This window comes from Plecotus auritus (genome assembly GCF_963455305.1).
Source record: "Plecotus auritus genome assembly, chromosome: 1".
Taxonomy (NCBI): Eukaryota; Metazoa; Chordata; class Mammalia; order Chiroptera; family Vespertilionidae; genus Plecotus; species Plecotus auritus.
This window is the reverse complement of record NC_137770.1, coordinates 117,172,666-117,192,694: the sequence shown is the minus strand read 5'-3', so window position 1 is coordinate 117,192,694 and position 20,029 is coordinate 117,172,666. Positions and strand designations below refer to the sequence as shown.

The 20,029-nt window shown below is 50.7% G+C and overlaps 1 protein-coding gene across 4 annotated transcripts in view; it reads left to right on the top strand.

Moving 5' to 3' along the window:
- PML (PML nuclear body scaffold) overlaps positions 1-20,029 on the top strand; it is a 90,902-nt gene that overhangs the window by 35,289 nt on the left and 35,584 nt on the right. Inside the window, exons 5-9 of one of the 4 annotated variants that reach the window (XM_080666417.1) lie at positions 1,968-2,105; positions 2,459-2,720; positions 3,749-3,801; positions 14,650-14,800; positions 16,010-19,129. In XM_080666417.1, coding sequence (XP_080522543.1) covers positions 1,968-2,105; positions 2,459-2,720; positions 3,749-3,801; positions 14,650-14,800; positions 16,010-16,788 — 1,383 coding nt within the window. In that variant the 3' untranslated portion in view covers positions 16,789-19,129. Of the gene's footprint in view, positions 1-1,967; positions 2,106-2,458; positions 2,721-3,748; positions 3,802-4,361; positions 5,556-14,649; positions 14,801-16,009; positions 19,130-20,029 lie in introns of those variants that run through there. The other 3 variants (XM_080666418.1, XM_080666419.1, XM_080666420.1) reach the window with 3 other exon arrangements.

The window sequence follows — 20,029 nt, the reverse complement described above, 5'->3', positions numbered from 1 at the left end:
CCTGGCCATGTCTTCCCCCACACAGGAGGGGCAAAGCTTGTTCCAATTAGGAAAGCATCCCGGGCCTTGTAATCTCAGTCAGTCACCTGGCTTTTCCAATGCAGCTCTACTTGATGAAGGGCCCCTCTGCTGTGACGGATGCCTTGCCTTCACTCTGTGGACAGACTGCATGCTCCTGACTGATGATCGTCACATAGAATTTGAAGCACCAGTGGTCCGGAGTGTGGGCCTCTCCTTTCAAAGGAGCACTTCTCACATTACTCACTCATTTTTAACAAGCCATTCAGTTTCACACAATAGGGAAGGGTGGTGGGAGGGGCACCCTAGTCCAGGGACTTATTAGGTCTGTGACCATAGGAATTAACTTACCCTCTCTTGTGCTTCAGTTTCCTTCTCTGTAGATTTGTGATAATCATAGGGTGGTACTTACCTCTTGTTTTAAAACTGTAATTTATTTTTATTGTGGTAAAATTCACGTAAGAAAACTATTTTATTTTTTTAATCTTTATTATTGAAAGTATTACATATGTCCCCATTTTTCCCCCATTGGCCCCCTAGAAAACTATTTTAACCATTTTAAAGTATAAAGTTCAGTTACATTTAGTACACTCACAATCTTTTTTTTGTTAATCCTCTCCTGAGGATATTTTTCTATTGATTTTTAGAGAGAGTGGAAGGAGTGAGGGAGGGAGAGAGAGAAAAATAAATCAACATGAGAGAGACACATCAATTGGTTGCCTCCTCGACCAGTGTCGGGGAATTGACCTGCAACCTAGGTACGTGCCCCCGACTGGGAATTGAACCCACAACCCTTTGGTACGTGGGCTGATGCTCTAACCACTGAGCACAGCAGCCAGGGCTACACTCACAATCTCGTACAACCATCCCAACTATCTAGTTCCAGAATATTTCCATTGCCCGGAAAGGAAACCCCGAAGCCATGAAGCAGTCACTCCCCGTTGTGCCCACCCCCACCCCTTGGCAACCACCATGCTGCTTTCTACATGTATACATATAGCTGTTCTGGATATTTCACATAAATGGAAATATACAATATGTATCCTTTTGTGGCTGGCTTCTTTTCACTCAGCATAATGTGTTCAAGGTTCATTCATGTGTGTGTATCAGAATGTTATTCCTTTTTATGGCTTAATAATACTCCACTATATGGGTGTGCCACATTTTGTGGACAGACATTTTTGGCTATTGTGAATAGTGTTGCTGTGAACATTCATATGCAAGTTTTTGTTTAAACATCTGTTTTCTGTTCCTTTGGATACATACTTAGGAGTAGACTTGTTGAATCATGAAAATTCTGTCAGACTTTTTGAGGAGCTGGGTACATGAAGCACCTGCACTGAGCCTGGCACAGAGTGGTAATAAAAACACTCATCACCATCAGGTACTAAGTGCCAGGTGCTCTTTCTAGCATTTTACTTAGTAATGTACTTCATCCAAACTACCCTGTGAGGTAGAGAGCATGATTATTCCCATTTACAGAGAGGGCCTGAGGCCCCAGGAGTTTTAAGTGATTTGTCCACGATAGTTAATGCTATTCTGACCCAGGCAGAGTTAAAGCCCCTTGGGCAGAGTGAAGGCCACAGGGAGGCCAGTTTCAGCTCAATGGAAGGGTGTCCTTCCTATTACAACTTGGCTGCTAGTAGAGGAACTGGCTCCTGCAGCAGTGAGCATTTTGTCCCTGGAGCTGTGTAGGCTAGATAGATGTCGAGCAAGCCTTGAGGAGTTGTTGGGCAGTGATTCCTGGATGCCAGCACCTCAGGGTCATGAGGTGAAGTCATGGAGGGTGTGGGGAAGACTCCTGGTCCCTAGGACCTCTAGGCTTTGGACTGAGCAGCCTGTACCTGTGGCTGGGTCAGGCCTTGGGAATTGGGCTGACCCCAGGCCTAAGTTTCCAGCCCTTATCCTGCTGCACAGTCATTTCTGATTCTCCTTTTCTGACTTTGCAGCCAGCAGGGGCACAGATAGCTCAGGTGCAGGCCTTGGGGCTGGCTGAGGCTCAACCTGTGGCTGTGGTACAGTCGGTGCCTGGGACACACCCTGTGCCAATGTACGCCTACTCCATCAAAGACCCCTCCTGTAGAGAGGTAAGTTTTCTGCAGTCCTGCCTCCCCTCCTGAGAGCCCAGATCCCAGCAAGCAGTAAGAGGTGGAGCTGAGTGAGAACCCAGACCTTAGCACCTGCTCTATGCCCTTCCTTTCCCTCAGCTGCCCTGTCAGGAAGTTCCCCTCTATGCTAAGCATATGAGCCACTCCCAGGGCAGGCAGAGGCCGGTGGTTAGTAGGCAGGGCCAGTGTGCATGGCAACCTGGGAGGACTTTCTGAGTGGAGAGAGGCAGAGAGGAAGGCACAGGCCCCTGCCACCCAGGTCTAGGTCTCTGCCCACCACCTTAGGGCCCCTGGAGGCTCCTGACCTGGCACTATGACTTCCCACTGCACAGGGTGTCTCCAACACAGCCACGCCACAGAAGAGGAGGAAGTCCTGCCAGACCGAGTGCCGCAGGAAGGTTATCAAGATGGAGTCCGAGGAAGAGAAGGAGGCCAGGTTGTCCCTGAGCTCCCCCGAGCAGCCCAGGCCCAGCACCTCCAAGGCAGTCTCACCACTGCCCCTGGAGGGGTCCCAGAGCCCTGAGAGCCACACTGCAGGAAATGAGGAATTACTGCTCAACAGCAACCATGAGACTGGCGACTCTGGGGAGGCAGGTAGGGAGGTCAGGGACAACAGAGGCTGAGGCCTGCATGCTGTTTTCCAGGGGCTAGGTGGGGCCCCTGTTCTGCATCCTGACCCACCCAGGGAGCCCAAAGCCAACAGCATTCCCTGTGTCCTGCCCTCAGCTGCTACCAGACGGGGCAAGGAGAGCCCACAGTTTGCCTGGGGGTTGAGAGTGCATGTGGCTTATTTCACCATGTGCTTTGATGGGATTCCACTGTGGGGAGCACCAGGAGCTGAAGTTTACAGTTCCTTAGCTCCTTCCCCCAACACACTCTTGCAGAACCTAGCACCGTGCCTCTGCACGGCGTGGGTCTCCCCATGAAATGTTTGTTTGTTGGGTGTCTAGCACATTCCCAGAGAGGACTTGAGTAAAGGCCATGGACCCATCTGTTCCCAAATTTTTCTGCAAAGGCTACCGCCTGAGGGCCCTCATTTGTCCTAGATATCTTTCAGGGACACTGCCAAATAGGAAGTCCTTTGGCAAGGCTAGCGGTCAACCCATAGAATTCTGGAATGTTTAAGACAGTCCAGCCTTGTTCTCATTCTAGGTCCCAGCCTGGGCCCTGACCCTGCTCACACACCCAGCCCTAACTGATATTCCTTGCTCACAAGTGCTATTGGTAAATCAAAAGGTTTTACCTAGATATAGGCTATTGTTTAACTGAACATTCTCACAGGACTGAGAATTGGAATACACCAATGAGCTTCTTTAGGATTACAAAAGGTTCTAAACCAGGTGGTGTCTGTCAGGCCTCCACAGGGAGCAAATTCTGCTTTCAGGGTCAGCAGCTGAATTAGGTATTCACAGGCAGGGCCAGCAGGCATTTATGGAAAGCCACTGTGAAAAAACAGATTCCACAGGCACACACAGTGAATGTTGACATCCCCTTTTGCAGGCCACACATCACCCACCCAGTCCACTGGCCAACAAAGGTCCCCACGGGAGAACTGGGGCTGGGGTGGGTAGGAGTGGGCGTTCCCAGCAGGGCCTGACGCTGCCTCCCCTGCCTTGTTTCAGAGGAGCGCGTTGTGGTGATCAGCAGCTCAGAGGACTCAGATGCTGAAAACTCGGTGAGTGGCCCAGAAATTTGGCCCGGGATTCCTGCCTTCCCCCATTCCAGGGGACACAATCACAGCAGGTGACTCTCAGACCTGAGCTGTCCTAAGGATAATCTTCAAAGGCTTGTGGGCCTGGACCAGCCCTCCCTCCAGATGAGGGGCCTTCAGTAACAATATATTCTCTTCTAAACTGCTGATAGAGTGCTTCCTTCCAGAGCTGTCTCTTTTCTGGACTAGACATGGCCTTTTTTGGGAGCTTCCTTATGTATTTCTATCCCCTTCTCAACAAGGAGGGTGGACACAAGTGAGGGCCAATTTGAGGGATTGTAAGGGCACAGGGCAGCACCACATAGGGCTCACACAAGCAAATTTCACTCCAGATAAGAAAGAACTTCTTTAAAGCCATCTTGTAATGGAACAGTGGCTTGTGGATTGTGTCCCTTCTGTCCCTGAGGTTTGTTAATGGGCAGTCCCCTGTCTAGGGGAAAAGAGGATCTGAACAGAGTGAAAGGTTGGACAGGGTGGTCCCTGAGCCCCTTCCAGCCCTCAGTCTGAGGTTCTGTATTGGAAAGTGCTTGGAGCCCATGGAGACCACTGCGACATACTCCCGGCCAACCCACCCCCTGCTGAGAGCACTAAGAGCATCCCACACCTGCCGGGCCTCCCGTCTGCCCCGAGGTACATGCCACTTCCTGGCTTGGCCTCCCCACAATACCACCAAGCAAGTCATCCCTGATGCCACATCTCCCAGCCAGCCTGCCGGGCACCAGGAGCATGCTGCCATCCACCGTGGGATCAGCCACCTGTCTCGCAGGACACGAAGAGCCATCCGCCTTCGTCACATCCACTTGCCACTCAAATCGTATTGTGCCCCCTTGTGGACTTGTCCTTCCCCAATGGCCCAAGCCCCTACCCTTACCATTACTGAGCCTCCCAACCATTCTGCCAACCTCCAGGAGTGTCTTGTTTGCCTCCAAAAGCCAGTCATCAGCCAACCCCGACTGGTGCGACAGGCAGGGCGGTCTCTTGGCCACTCCCTTCGGGGGTCCTCCCATGTAGCTCAGTGGCTCAACAACTTCTTTGCTTTTCCTCCCTCCTCTGTTGCTCCCCAGATTGATGCCTCTTTCAGGGGAGGCAGGGCAGGAGGCCAATCACCCCAGACTCTTGGGGCAGGAATCTCCCCCCAGGATTCTGACAGGACCCCTGTAGAGAATCCCCAAATCCAGGAAGTCCCTCCAAATGCATCCCAATCACTCCCATCCTCAGAGAGGCCCCCCACCAGCCCAGGTCCCCCTCAGGCAAGCCTCTGAGAGCCCCGAGTGCCTCCCTCTACAACCGCTGGCCACCATCCTCTTATAACCTTGGGCCAACACCCACGCCCTGCTCTGCCCCCTCCTCCATCCCTCTGCCCAGCCTAGCCCATATACCTAAAGGCCCTACAAGCAGTAGGCATTCATACATCTTGGTCAAAGAGTGAACTGAGGATGGAATGGTTGCATAGATTCTGGGCAAGGAGCTTTTAGTCCTTGTTAGTTGAGAGGGCATGACAGATTCAGGCCACCACTCCTCACATGTCTGGGCCTCTGCTCAGTGAAAGAAAGCTGCTTTCGACCTTTGCACCTGCCACTGTCCCATCCCCCTACCCTAGGCCTTTCCACTGGGCTTCTGTCAGGATCTAAGACCATGAGGGCAGGGACTGTGTCAATCCTAGGACCTGGCAGATGTGGCTGCTCAATAAATGTTTGTTGAAAGACTGTGACCAACAGATTCCTTGCTGGACTTAGCTTTTGTCACTTCCCTGCCCTGAAACTTGATTTCCTGTAGGGTTACTCTGTCCCTCTTTCTGCCACGTCAGAGGTAGGAGGTGGGGTCAAGGCCCTCTGTGTCTCCTGGGCTATTTCAGTCCCACGATCTGATAAGACTGCCTGTGCCTTTGAGGTTCCAGGTCTTGATGTGAACCCCACTTCCCTAGCTCATATCAGATGTCTTCCTACTTTCCCCACATAGGGAAGACTCTGGCACCTGCCTCCTAAGGTTCCTCTCCCTTCCTCTTGGGGGACTACAGCATCCTCTACCCCAGCCTCTCTGCTCCTTGACCTCTCAGGGGTCTTCACCTCCAGGCCACCCCTGGAACCTCACCATCACTGAACTGTCCATCTCTAAACTGGCCCACTCAAGACTGACCATCGCCTTCTGTCCCTTGAGCTTTCCTGATGTAAAAATATTTCTCTCTTTTCCACATCCAGCATGGCTAGAGAGCGGGTCCAGTTCCTGAGTAAAGGAGCTGGGGATTGAGAAATAAAAGAAATGAAAGACAAGACACAAAATGGAAGGAAAAAGCTGGGAACCAGGTGGACCGCTGTCCTCTTCTGAGGGAGAGACAGTGACCCATAGCCAATGCAGCGCGTTTATTTTATACCCCCACATACCAGGAAGTTTCACCAAAAGTCAAGACAAAGGAGATTATTTGCATTCTTGAGTAGGCCTGAGCATTCCTGGTGCTTGACTGGATTTACATATCAAAACCCACTTCCCGACACCTGGGCAAAGATAAGAGTCAATGCTGATAACACCTTTGCCTGTCGCCTTGGGTTCAGCTGACAATTTAAAGAAATGCCCATGTGCCTTCCCAGGCCCTCTCTACACTTTCCATCAGTAACTTCCAGTACCTCCACTCTCTCCTACCCAGCTCCTCCTGGCCTCCAGTTAGGCCTGCCCTTCACAAACAGCCCTGGTGGGATTTAGTAGGTTGCCTCTGCACTGCTACCCGGAGCCGAATTCTGTTGGAGAAAATCAAGGGGAGGAAAGCCACAAAGGATAGTCAGTCGAAGGCACTCTCCCACCCTCCACCTCAGCTCACTGAACCTCCACAGCCTGAGATCTGGGCCCTCATCCCCACCCTCACTCTCAGCAGGTGACCACACCCTCTGCCCTAGGAAGACAACAGGAACCTTCAGATGGCAAGGGAGCTGTTGACATCTTGCTATCCAATATCCAACGACAGATTGACCTGACCCCATCACATTCCTCCCCCTGTCCTATTAGGGTAGAGGGACATCCACCTGTCTGGGACTCCTCTGCCCTGGCCCCAGCACCCCTGCCTCCTTGGGAGCCTACCCCATCTGCCAGTCCTCATCTCCATCTTCAGATACTTCCACTTCCTTAAGAGCCATAACTAAACATGCTGAAGGAAGTCTTCCCATCTCAGAACCTCTCTTTCCTTACCTGCCTGGGTGTTCCTTGCTCACCCCATTTCCCACCTCTCCCTCATTGTGCCGGTGGACCCTGCCCACCAGCACCAGGGTAACCTCCCTGCCTCAAGTCCAATGGTCACCTTCAGTCGTTACTCTTGACCAGCATTGGAGCCTCCTGAGAGACTGCTTCCCCCTGGTTCGGGAGGGCTCCCTCGCCTCCCTCCTACATCCTCACTGCTGCTCTTCTCCTTCAAGGTCTCTGTCCTTTAAATGTTACAGCTTTGGTTTTGGGCCTTCTTCCCTTTTGGTCTGTATACGTTCCTATAATCTGAGCCAGGCCTTTGTCTTCACTTACAGCCAGAGGCTGTTGATACAAAACCAGTACAGCCAGATATTCTCCTACAGCTGTACTCTGATGTCCCAGAGAGACCTCAAACTCATCTCTTGCTCTGCTTGGTGAATTGCGCCATCTGCCCAGTTATACAAGCTGAGACCTCGGAGCTGCCCAGAACCGTGCCGCCACCCCCGCCCCCGCAACCTCCCCATTTCTATTCCTCGCAGACAATCCATTTTTGAGACTTGTCTTTTCATGTTCTGAAATCTGGGCACTTTTTTCCATCCCATAATCTTGATAAGATTAAAACAAAATTGATTCTGGGTGCAGGTAGAAGCATGGGAAGAGATGATAGAAAAAAGGACTAGATGCCACTGGTCTCCCCAGACTTCCTGAGAGTCAAACGGAGGAACTGACTCCAGCTGTGTTTGGGTAGTGGGGTATCAGGCTAATCTTCAGCTGTGGACAAGGAGCCAGGTGGTGCCTGAGGGCATTGCAGGTGATGAAGAATTAGCTGCTCACGTTGGAGACTAGCTCTGGAGGCATGGAGAGAGCCAGAGGAACAATGGCTTTTGTGTAGGTATTCATCAGAAAGTTTTTAAGTTAACCATTACTGAAGTCCCAAACCTTTTGAAGAAATTTTAAAAGAAAACAAATGTATGATCCTCCTGGTACATTTCTTACCCACCCTTCATGCCCCTTCCAGACCCCTGATGCTCCTAGAGTATTCAAAGCAGCTTGGAGGGAGGGGGCTAGGCTCCTGCATTCCCATGCCCTTTCCTCTTCATGGCCTTTCTCTCACCTTCCAGTGACAGTTGGAGAATACCAACCTGCTAATATGCCACATCTTCCAAGCATAACAGGGCATGTAAACAACCCCTGCCGCCCCTCCCCCCCTTGCCTTGGGCTGTAGGTGTGTCAGTTGCTGCAATGTAGACATGTCTGGAGGCTCTGGTGCAGGCCTGCTGGGTCAGGGAGAGACTGAGTAAATGGGAGACTACTCTGAAAGAGGCCGCGCCCCTTCCAGGTGAGGCAGTAGTTGGGTGGAGGGGTGAGACCCAGGCTTGGTGGACACCTGGGTTAGCAGTGCCTCTGCCATGGGCCCTGTGTTAGGACCCAAAGCAGAAAAAAAAAAAAATGGGTGTTCTCACCACTCTTCTACCAGTTGATTGGCCCCAGGGCCTGGCATCTGGAAGACCAAGTGGAAGCAGGAGGGAGCCTATCGAGGAGGAGGGGCTATGTCAGAAGTGGCAGTGGAAGGGAGGCCTATGGGGAGCAAATGATCCGGGGGAGGGACAGTGATGCTGGTGAGTGTGTATCAGAAAAATAGGTGCTCCTCTGGGAAGATGTGAGCCGTGTCCCCTGAGGGGTAGTAGCAGCCTGCAGAGGGGCTGGAACAGTGGGCATTCGGTGAGCTAACGAGGTGGGCCCATTCACAGATACAGGTGAAGCATCTCTGGGGCCTTCCAGACTTTTCTTTCTTTTAATTATTTATTTATTTATTTATTTATCAATATTTTTTTAATAAAACTTTATTGTTCAGATTATTACAGTTGTTCCTCTTTTTTCCCCCCATAGCTCCCCTCCACCCGGTTCCCACCCCACCCCATGCCCTTACCCTCCCCCCACACTGTCCTCATCCATAGGTGTACAATTTTTGTCCAGTCTCTTCCCACACCCCCCACTCCACTTTCCCCCCAAGAATTGTCAGTCCACTCCCTTTCTATGCCCCTGATTCTATTATATTCACCAGTTTATTATGTTCATCAGATTTTTTTTTTTAAGGGTTCTTTTTTTTTTTTTTTAATATATTTTTTTATTGATTTTTTACAGAGAGGAAGGAAGAAGGATAGATAGTCAGAAACATCGATGAGAGAGAAACATCGATCAGCTGCCTCTTGCACACCTCCTACTGGGGATGTGCCCGCAACCAAGTTACATGCCCTTGACCGGAATCTAACCCGGGACCTTTCAGTCCACAGGCTGACGCTCTATCCACTGAGCCAAACCGGTTTTGGCTCATCAGATTTTTTATTCACTTGATTTTTAGATTTACTTGTTGATAGATATGTATTTGTTGTTCATAATTTTTATCTTTACCTTTTTCTTCTTCTTCCTCTTCTTAAAAAATATCTTTCAGCATTTCATATAATACTGGTTTGGCGGTGATGAACTCCTTTAGCTTTTTCTTATCTGTGAAGCTCTTTATCTCACCTTCAATTCTGAATGATAGCTTTGCTGGGTAGAGTAATCTTGGTTGTAGGTTCTTGCTATTCATCACTTTGAATATTTCTTGCCACTCCCGTCTGGCCTGCATAGTTTCTATTGAGAAAACATCTGACAGTCCTATGGGTACTCCCTTGTAGGTAACTAATTGTTTTTTTCTTGCTGCTTATAATAGTGTCTCTTTGTCTTTTGCTCTTGGCATTTTAATTATGATGTGTCTTGGTGTGGTCCTCTTTGGATTCCTTTTGTTTGGGGTTCTCTGCGCTTCCTGGACTTGTAAGTCTATTTCTTTCACCAGGTGGGGGAAGTTTTCTGTCATTATTTCTTCAAATAGGTTTTCAGTATCTTGCTCTCTCTCTTCTTCTGGCACCCCCATAATTCGGATGTTGGTACGCTTGAGGTTGTCCCAGAGGCTCCTTACACTATCTTCATATTTTTGGGTTCTTTTTTCTTTTTGCTTTTCCGGTTGGGTGTTTTTTGCTTCTTTGTATTTCAAATCTTTGACTTGATTCTTGTGATCCTCTAGTCTGCTGTTGGATCTCTGTATATTATTCTTTATTTCAGTCAGTGTATGCTTAATTTCTAGTTGACCCTTTTTCATATCCTCGAGGGTCTCGCTAAATTTATCGGCCTTTTCTAGAAAATTCTTGAAAAACCTTATAACCGTGGTTTTGAACTCTATATCCAGTCATTTGCTTTCCTCCATTTCTTTCATTTGTGACCTGTTTCTTTGTCTCTGCATTTTGGCTGCTTCCCTGAGTTGATAGAGTGGCTTTGTGTGCTAGGTGTCCTATAGGGCCCAGTGGCTCAGCCTCTCCAGTTACCTGAGGTGGACACTCTTGGTGCACCCCTTTGTGGGCTGTGTGCACAGTCTTGTTGTAGTTCAGCCTTGACAGTTGTTGGTATCACTGGGAGGAATTGACCTCCAGGCCAACTGGCTGTGAGGATTAGCTGTATCTACAATGGGAGAACTTCTGTGCTGGAGACACCCTTATGAGGCAAGACTTGCTTCAGTGGGGCTTTGGTGCTCACTGAGTCTGCCCCCTGAGTGTGTCCCTTATGGATCTGAGGAGTTGTAATTAGGATGGTCTCTCTCTGACCACTGGGTACACTGGCTCTTGGATCTCCAAGGAGGTGCTAATTTAGCCTTGCCTGAGGCCACCCAGCAGGAGCTATGGAGAGATCTGCAGATTCCTCTTCTTTGTTTGGGTTTTGGAGGTGCCCAGATGAGGCCCGGCTGTGAAGCAATGCAAGCTGCTGTGGGGCCTTGGACCTTCTTTTGGCGGCTCTGGGGCTTCTCTGACTCAGCTGCAGTTTGTTAGGTAATTTTAGATTTCAAAAGACCAGGCCATTCATATACAAAAGCCTCTGCGCACAGCTTGTGTGGGGTGGGGTCTCAGGGCAGAGCAAACAGCAATGGCTTCCCGTCAGCTCTGCCCTAAGTGGCCCCCGAGTCTCAGTGTGCCTCAGTAATCGCAGCAAGCACCTTTGAGAGAACCTCAAGTTCCGCCCAATGCCAGACAGTCCAGTTTCTCCTCTTATGAGTCTGGGTCCCCAGAGTCTCGCCCGGAAGTGGAGTTCAGAGCAGTCGGTAGCTTGTGTCTCCCTCCTGCTTGAAAAAGACAGGCGTGTCCTCAGTTTCCAGCCCTGTCCGCGCACACCTCCATACCTCTGCCTTTACTTCCGCACCTCCTCTGAATCTCAGTGTGCTTTTCTCTTTCCTTCTAGTTGTAGAATTTCCACTCAGCCAACCTTCCTGTGGTTCTGGATGATGTCTGTTTTGTCTTTTAGTTGTAGTTTTGAAGTGGTTGTGCGAGGCAGCAAGTTCAGATGTTTACCTATGCCGCCATCTTGGTTTCTTCGCCTTCCAGAGTTTTCAAGAAAGAGCTGGGGTTTTGTATCTGCAAAAACTAGCAGTGCATGTCTTGCCAAACTGATCCCTGCTGTTGCTTAAGCTTGGCTGCTGAGAAAGTCCCTTAGGAGCTGGGGACTCTTGGTAAGCAATAATGTCAGGTACTAGGCAGATATCTTCTGGTTACTAGATGCTGAATATCAAAGGGTTTGGCTCCTGTCTGGCTGATGACCAAACATGGACTAAATCAGTAATTAGGACAATCCTTCACAACCCTGAGTGATACTGATGACTTGGGGTTTTATCAATGACAGATTCCTAGGTCCCATCCACAGAGACCCTAATTGAATTGGTCTGGGATGGAGGCTGGGCATCAAGAGTCTGTTAAGCTGCTAATGCAAAGCCAAAGGAGAGAAGCCTGAAGGAGTTGGGAGATTCAGTTGCACAGTCCTGTCAGAGAAGTGCTGCTAAGATGTGTATGTATCAGTTTTGAATGGAGGTGACACATACCTCCTGGGATACTACCCAGAAGGGGAGAAGAGAACTGGATCAAGGAAACACAGTCCATTAGCCAAGTATAATAAAAAATAAATTCCTGTATTTCTTGGCATCTTTCAAAGGGATCCAACTCATAACACATAGCAGGACTTTTAAATTCCTCTCCCTCTTTCAGTTGTCATCATCTCCCACTCCCTAGGTCCTCAAAGTGTTTTCCCCACTGCTCACTTTCTAGTCCTCACACAGGGACTTTCACCTGTCCCCACTTCATTTCTGCCCCCATTCCTTTCCCAGCCAAGAAACCTCAGGTTTTACCAAGGAAAGGCCCTTTCCTGGCTTCTTGGGTTCTGTTTTCACACACTGTCCCTTTCTGCTCCCCCACCCACTCAATTATGCTGATTGTGGAATAGGTTGAGGTGTGTGGGGTGGAACATGAGGGTTTTTCTTAGTGAGCAGGGGTAAAAAGGTGTTTTGTGTCTGGGCCTCTATATGCCAATTGCCCTTTAGAAAAGTCTTTTTTAAATGTGCCGGTACTTCCCAGGGTGGGGGAATTGAGTTTACAGATGGCCGGAGTTCAGTGGAAGGTGTTCCCATGAGACCAGCCCCACAGAGAAGCCATACTTTATGGAAGTCCCCAAGGGCAAGAGGAATCTGGGAGCAAGAGTTGGGGCTGGAAGATCCAGCTTTCCTCCATTGACAAGCTCAGCAGAAAGGAGATGGTGCCCTTTCATTAGGGAAGCCTGCAGGGTCTTCTGTAAATTCAGACAGGACAGTTCCATGACTATAAAAGAAAATGACCCAGGACAATGGCAGGCTCTAAAAATGAGGTTCTGATGGCCATCATAAATGACCCCCCTATAAAGACGGGGGAGCAGGCCCAAAGATGCAGTTGTGTTGCTCTCCAGGGAGTTTAACGTGGAAGAGAATATCCTAAAGAAATATTCTGGCTCTAAGGTATGAAGAGACACCGCAGAAGGAAGGAGGCAGGTGGAAGCCCTCAGGGCCACTGCATGTTTGGAGCCAAAAGAAGGCAGAAGAGAAAGCCTAGTGTATTCTGTCAGTGGGTGGCAGAGAGGATTCAGCCAAGGGAATCGATCTTCAGCTGTTCTTAAGAGAGCTGAGGCCAAGGCAAGGACATAGCAAGGGGAGTTCAGCTCTCCACCAGCTATCAACTTCAAGGAAGATTCTGTAGAAGACTCCTTACAAGGGAGGGAGGAGGCCAGGACAGTGAGGCAGAGTCAGAGCCAGTTATGTAAAATTAGCCTTGGACATGTGGCAAATTCAAGGATACTGATATGCAAGGCATTTGACAAAGTCTCTTATTAGGGCCTTCTGTCTAAAGTCTAGGAACTCAGGCTTCTCTAAGTAAAACCAGCTCTGGATGGATTTCTATTGCATATTTCTATCACTGACTGGGAAGAAGTTGGTGATGAGCCTGGGGTAGGGCTATGAAACAAACAAAAGTAAAAATCAGCCACTCCTAGGAATATCCAGCACATGTTAGCTGTGGTTAATAATGACTTAGCTTTTGGTTCAATTTTTATTCATTAAATGTTTCACCTGGAGAGTAGAAGGGCCTATGAGAATGTGCTAATTATCTCCCAAGGACATTAGTCAGAGCCAGGGTTCATGGAGGCCTCATATAGTCCCAAGTGAAGCCAACTCTGTCAACCAGCCAGAGGCAGTCCATAGAAGGAAAGACCAAGGCCTGCTCTGACCTGGGTCCCAGCAGTTCCCGCAGCCAGCCCCGGACGCTTGCCATGCCCTTCCCTCCTGGTCTCTGGCTGATGTCCATAGATGGTATTCACAGGAGGTTCTGAGCAGGCCACCAAAGACAACATCTGGGTTTGGCAGCTGTGCAGATAACGAGCAATTAACTCTACATTATGAGAGAATACTTCTCCCTCTGTAGCCCCAGCCCCTTGGAAGCTGGAGCCCTTCCCCTACACCAGAAACCTTCCAAACTGTTCTTGCCCCTTCCAATCTGTGCTCACTTTGGAGAGGCCTCAGGCTTCCCTAAGCAGCCAGCTCCTAGTTGCTGTCTGGCAGCCTCTAGGCTCTGAGCTTTATCCCTCCACTGCTCTCAGTGCTGGGCTCTGTGTGTCCACCTAGGTGTGTGTCCTAGAAGCTAAGCAGTCCTCCCCCTCCCCTTTGCATAGGACACTGATACCTCAGCGCTCTTTTGGAACAAGAAAAGCCAGGCTCCCGGCCCCTTTCAGAGAAATATCTGGGGTTCAAGATGAGACTCTTTTCTCCTGTCCCCAGTTTGTGTTTCTTCTGAGTCTGCTCAGAGATCAAGTGAGGAACAGGCACCTCGAGCTGTACCCACAGAGCACTGGCCCTGCTCCCAAGCCTCCACACCCCCCCCACACACTTGTGTTAATACAGGTTCACAAATTCACACCTCCCCATGCATACCCAGATATATACACACTTGCCCACATGATCTCATCCTCTTACCCCTCCTCATTAATGCATGTGCACTGGCTAAAACACAGCCTGCACAAGTGCACATGTGTGTCTGTGTCCTATCAAGCACACACATTCCCATGCATGTGTACTCACCTAGACATACACCTTCCCTTCACCAATAACATGCCTTTGGTCATGTGCATGCAGATACCCAGGCCGGGCTAACTTGCTCATGTTCGCACACATGTGACTACACACACCTGCTTACCAGCACATGCTCCCACAACCAATATGCTTCCTCTCACCCTCCGGACCCCTGACCTGTTGGTTTTTCTGTGTTGCAGTCTTTCCGAGAGCTGGATGACAGCAGCAGCGAGTCCAGTGACCTTCAGCTGGAGGGCCCCAACTCCCTCAGGGTCCTGGATGAGAGCCTCACAGACCTCCAATCAGAAGTCAGGCCCCTGGTTTTCTTTGACCTCAAGATTGACAATGAAAGTGGGTTCTCTAATGACCATTCCCACCCCTTTATAACTTAGTCTCTAGGTCCCCAAGATAAGTACAGGCAGAGCCATCTGCAGGGTCCAGGAGAGCCCTGAGCTCTGGTCAATGACCACAGCCAGAGAGGAGGGAGCAAGTGCCCAGGTGTCCCACTCTGTTGTTTGAATAAGGACAGCTGCCTTGACCAGTGCCTGAAAGTGTAAGGCAAGCGCCTCCAGGAGTTCACAACTCTGAGGAGTGCTTCTCTTCCATGGAGAGCCTTGGGAAGACACCTCTAAACAGAAACCCAGTGTTTGTAAAAAAAAATCACTGCTATGAGACCAGCAATTCAAGCCAGGCATTGGGCTGTATGATTGCACATTTCTAGGTATAAGACCCATTCCACGGGGGGCTGCATGGGGAGGCCAACAGAGCTGAGGTCATAGAGAGATCTGACCTCTCTCCCAGAAGCCCCTCAACTCCTATAGAATTTGCTGAGGCCCTGCCTTATGGCACAGTCTCAGCCTGGGGCTAGCCCAGCCAGCCAGAAGCAGCAGGTGTTCCCACAGGACAGGGAAGTCACTCACAGACCTCACAAGTGGCTCTGGGCCACACTCTTGAGTGCAGTAGATTGGGCAGATGTGTTGTATGTCTCAGGGGCTCCAACTGGCTGGGAGCCTTAGCTAAGTGATTGATGGGACTGGAGGCCAAGGGTAGGGCTAGGTAGAAACTGTGAGGGGTCTCAAGGGTAGTGGGGTGAGGCTGACAGAAGAGAGACAGGAGGGACCTGGATCTAAAGGGTTTGGTGAACTCCAAGGCAGGTGGCAGGGGAGGCAGGAGCAGGACTCGCAGCCAGTGAGCAAGGCATTTGAGGGCAGCACACCTCCTCCCAGCCTCTGCCTGCCTGAAGGCCGCTCTCTGTCCACTTCCCTCATATCTGCAATGTGTAGTCAGCAGCTTCCCCTTGGGTTCTCCCAGCCTCTGCCTGCCTCAATCTGACCTCAAGATTGACAATGAAAGTGGGTTCTCTAATGACCATTAGAGAAGACTTGAATCTTCAGAGCCTGGGGCAGAGTTGCAAATGTTTGGAGGCTGATGTTTGGTTCCTGACAGCAGACCCAAGGTGGGGGTCTCTGGATAGTGGGTCAGCAGCCCTGGAGGTCCCCCAATCCCTCCCAGTGCCTCCCATGTCTCTAGGACCTCATCCTGCCCTTCTCTCCTGCCCAGCCCAGAAGATTAGGCAGCTGGCAGCCGTGAACCAGGAGAGCAAATTCCGAGTGCTCATCCAACCAGAGGCCTTCAGTGTCTACTCCAAGGCTGTCTCCCTGGAGGTGGGGCTACAGCACTTCCTCCACTTCCTGAGCTCCATGTGCCGTCCCATCCTGGCCTGCTATAAGCTATGGGGGCCCAGCCTCCCCAACTTCTTCCGGGCCCTGGAAGACATGAACAAGCTATGGGAGTTCCAGGAGGCCATCTCCGGCTTCCTGGCCACTCTGCCCCTCATCCAGGAGCGAGTGCCCCAGGCCAGCAGTTTCAAACTCAAGAGTTTGGCCAAGACCTACCTGGCAAGAAACATGAGTGAACACAGTGCGCTGGCCGCTGTGCTGACCATGCGTGACCTGTGCCGCCTCCTTGAGGTTTCCCCGGGCCCCCAGCTGGCTCAGCATTTCTACTCCTTCAGCAGCCTGCAGTGCTTCGGATCCCTGCAGCCCCTGGTGCAGGCAGCCGTCCTGCCCCGGGCCGAGGCCCGCCTCCTGGCCCTCCACAACGTGAGCTTCATGGAGCTGCTGACTGCACACGGTCGAGACCCACAGGGGGGCTTGAAGAAGTACAGCCGGTATCTACAGGCCACCTCATCGCCCCCTGCACAGCCTGCTCTCAACTTGCAAGCTATGAGTACCTACTTCAAAAGCCTGATGGAAGGGCCAGCCTTGGCAGTGGGAGAAGGCATCTCTACCCCTCTTGCTAGCCACAGGTTGGCCCAAAGGGCTTCCCAGAACATCTGAGATGAGGGGATGACTGACTTGGAATCTCTGGGTACAGGGTGATGTTGTCCTTCAGCCAGGCCCTGCCCATCACAGCATTCCCAGAACCTGGTCCCTAATACTCAGCTGACATTTGGTCCAGAATTAGGTCTTGTTCTCTGGGACCAAATTCCCCTTCTCTAAAAATCCCACAGAGAAGGTTCCAAGGCCAAGCAGCCACCCCTTGGAGCTACCAGATCTCTGATGCACCAGTGAATTAACTCACCAGGCCTATTAACTCACCTGGCTCCTTGCAGGAGCCAGAACCAGGGAGGTCCTGGGTGAAGAAAGCATGGCCTTGGCTAAGTGGCCTCCAGCCACCCAGTTTGCCACTTTCTGTCCCTGTAGCTCCTCCCTGACTCCCAGCCACTGCAAGGGGACCTGCCAACAGCTCCCATGGACACCACCTGCAACACTAGTGGCCCCACAGGTACTCAAAGTGCCTTTCAAACTAAACTGCCCCTCATGAGCTTGGGTTCTCCCAGCCTCTGCCTGCCTGAAGGCTGGCTCTCTGTCCACTTCCCTCATATCTGCAGAGACAGAAGCTGCTGTGCCATGCCTGTCCCCACTTCCCTCCACACTTGCTTCCTTCCTCTTGGCCACACAAACACTCCCTTTAGTCCAGGCTTTGCCCATTTGGTCCTCAGGCTACTGACACCTCTCAGCATGGCCCTTGGCCATGTCTGCACTGCCTGCCTCAGCCTTGCCAAGGAATGTCATCTGACCCGGCGCTGCTTTCTGTGTAGTCCAGAAGCCCACACCTGGTTTTCCCTGATAACCTCTGCCCCAGACCTCTGGAATTGGACTGGACACTGGGGTGGCACCCAGCAAGCTGTATAGTTTAGCAGGCTGTCCAGGTGTTGCTGATGCCGGCTGAGTTCCAGGACCATTGCTGTGTAGACTGCACTTCAAAGGAGAAGCAGTGTGGAGCAACAGAGAAAGTCCTGACCTAGGATAAGGCCCCTTCCTGAGTCCCCTTGTCCCCACCTGTAAAATGGCTGGTTGTCCCATTCAACCCTGCCATTCTGGGATTTTAAGAATGGGCAGCATGCCACTAGGCAGTAGACAGATGGTTTCATTCTTGAACCCTAGCCCCCAAACCTAAGCTAAGGTTCCCAGCCTAAGGCACAGCAGAAGTCAGCAGCAGCACACTAGCAGGTCAGAGCCATCCATCCCTTCTGTCGGGCAGAACCAGTGTCCCCTCCCCTCGATTTTTGCTACTGGGATGCAGCCCAGACCCCCAGCTTCTATGGGCTCAGCTTTCACAAAGGTGAAGTCTGTGTGCACACACCTCAACCCCCATCTTGTGGGTGCCCTGAAAACCCATTAAGGGATTACATAGAATCTTGCTACAACAGCGAGAGCACTGGTTCTAACAGTGAACCCTGATGCATTTAAAGTAGGATTCCAATTTAAAATAGGTGCTGCCTCTGAAGCTTGGCAGGAATAGACTGATGGGAAGAGTGGAGGAGGGGCCTGGGTCCCTGGGTGGGCTGTGATGCCATCATCTTGGCAGCCACAAGACAGCCTGGGCCTGGACTGGGCAGTGCTCAACTATCCTAGCACAAGCCCAGCCCCACAATGCCTGCTACCTTCAGATGCATTTTGTCACAGCTTTTATAATAAAGTCTGGTTTGCCCTCTCCACTTTCACAGCCTTTAATAAAGACTTGAATCTTCAAAGCCTCATGCTGCCCACCCTAAAGTCACTGAGCAGCATCCTGCTTGGTGAAGGGGGTGCTTCCAGGCCTCGGAGAACTGTTCTTTGTAGGGACCTTTCAGGACTTAGCAGAGCAGAAAGCCCCACGTTGCTCACTGCTAAGGGCCTCACAGATGTGAACCTATTCCAAGGGGGGAAATGAGCGTGGACCTGCCCAGGATTATCTCCAAAGGGGAGAGCCATGAGAGGGGAATGAAGCGCCAGCTTCAAGGATTACCCCTAGAGGAAGTCAGGAGCCAGACACCAAGGTCTGTTGGAATTTCACCTCTACCCCCTGCTGGGTAATCTTGTCCCCTGTCTGTGCCAGAGCCACAGGTGATAAAACCCTTGGCAGGTAGGGGAGACCTAGGATATTAGCAATGTGTGACTGATGCATTGCTGTCTTGGGTGTCAGATTAGTACCTGCAGGGATTACTGTGGCACAGGCAGTACAAGTGGTAGCCCTCCCCTGGCCTGGGTGAGCAGCCAAGTAATGAGATTTGGTCACTGTCACCACCCTTAACCCAATTTCCCTGTCCCAGGTACCCAGATTTCAGTCCTGAAGCTTTTAGTCTCTTAAGAGCAAGCATAAACATGTCACCTGTGCTTCAGTTTTGAATTCTATGTCTGGTTTATCTATGTCAGCTAGCCATGAGTCTGTGGGGCTTGAGGTTAGAACACTGAGTTTCAATCCTAGTAGCCTATGACTGGTCTGGTACGTCAGGCGCTGACTCTGTAAAATGAGGTAGAGGTCATTTTTACCTAATAGGATGTTATGTGAATCAGTGAGAAAATGTTTGTGAAAATAGCTCTTTAATATGTGGAGAATCACCAAATGTAAGATCTTATTTTAGACAACTTAGATGACAGTGTTATTACTTTATAAGTTAGAAAAATAAACAGATATTAGAGCTCAGCAAGAAAAAGTACATGGGTGTGTCTTCAGAGGGATGAAGAATAAGATCTGGGACAGAGTTATCTGTCAGATCTTGGGTCTGAGGGAGCTATGAAGGAGAGCAGGGGAGCCACCTTGAGGTGGCTAAACAGTAGCTGTCTCTGTGTCCCCAGTACACCCAGATGGGAGAATTCAGCTACACAGACCTGGAGCTGAAAGCAGACTTCCTGGGACAGCTCAGCACTGCTCCAGTCCTCCTCCTGAGGCCCAAGGGCTCACTTACATCCAAGAAAGGTCGCTTAAAATTTTGCTTTAACTCCAGCCTTGCTCTCCTACCTGCATAACACCTAGCTGCTACCTGATTCCGGGCCCTGTTGTGCTCCTGCCCTACCCCTCCCCTCATCCAGCACTGGCCTGCCTCACTCCCATTCTTATTCCTATCCTAGACTCACTCTGACCCCTAGTCCCAACCCTGACAATACTCCATACCTCAGAGGTATCCTGCACCCTAAACCTCCCAGCAGGCCCAGCCCCTGCCCTGCTCCTGCCTCCTTCTCTGACTTCAGACTTATTTCTACCCCATCCCAAGTGCCCCAGCCCCTACACCTAGAATAAGAGGATCCTTTCTCA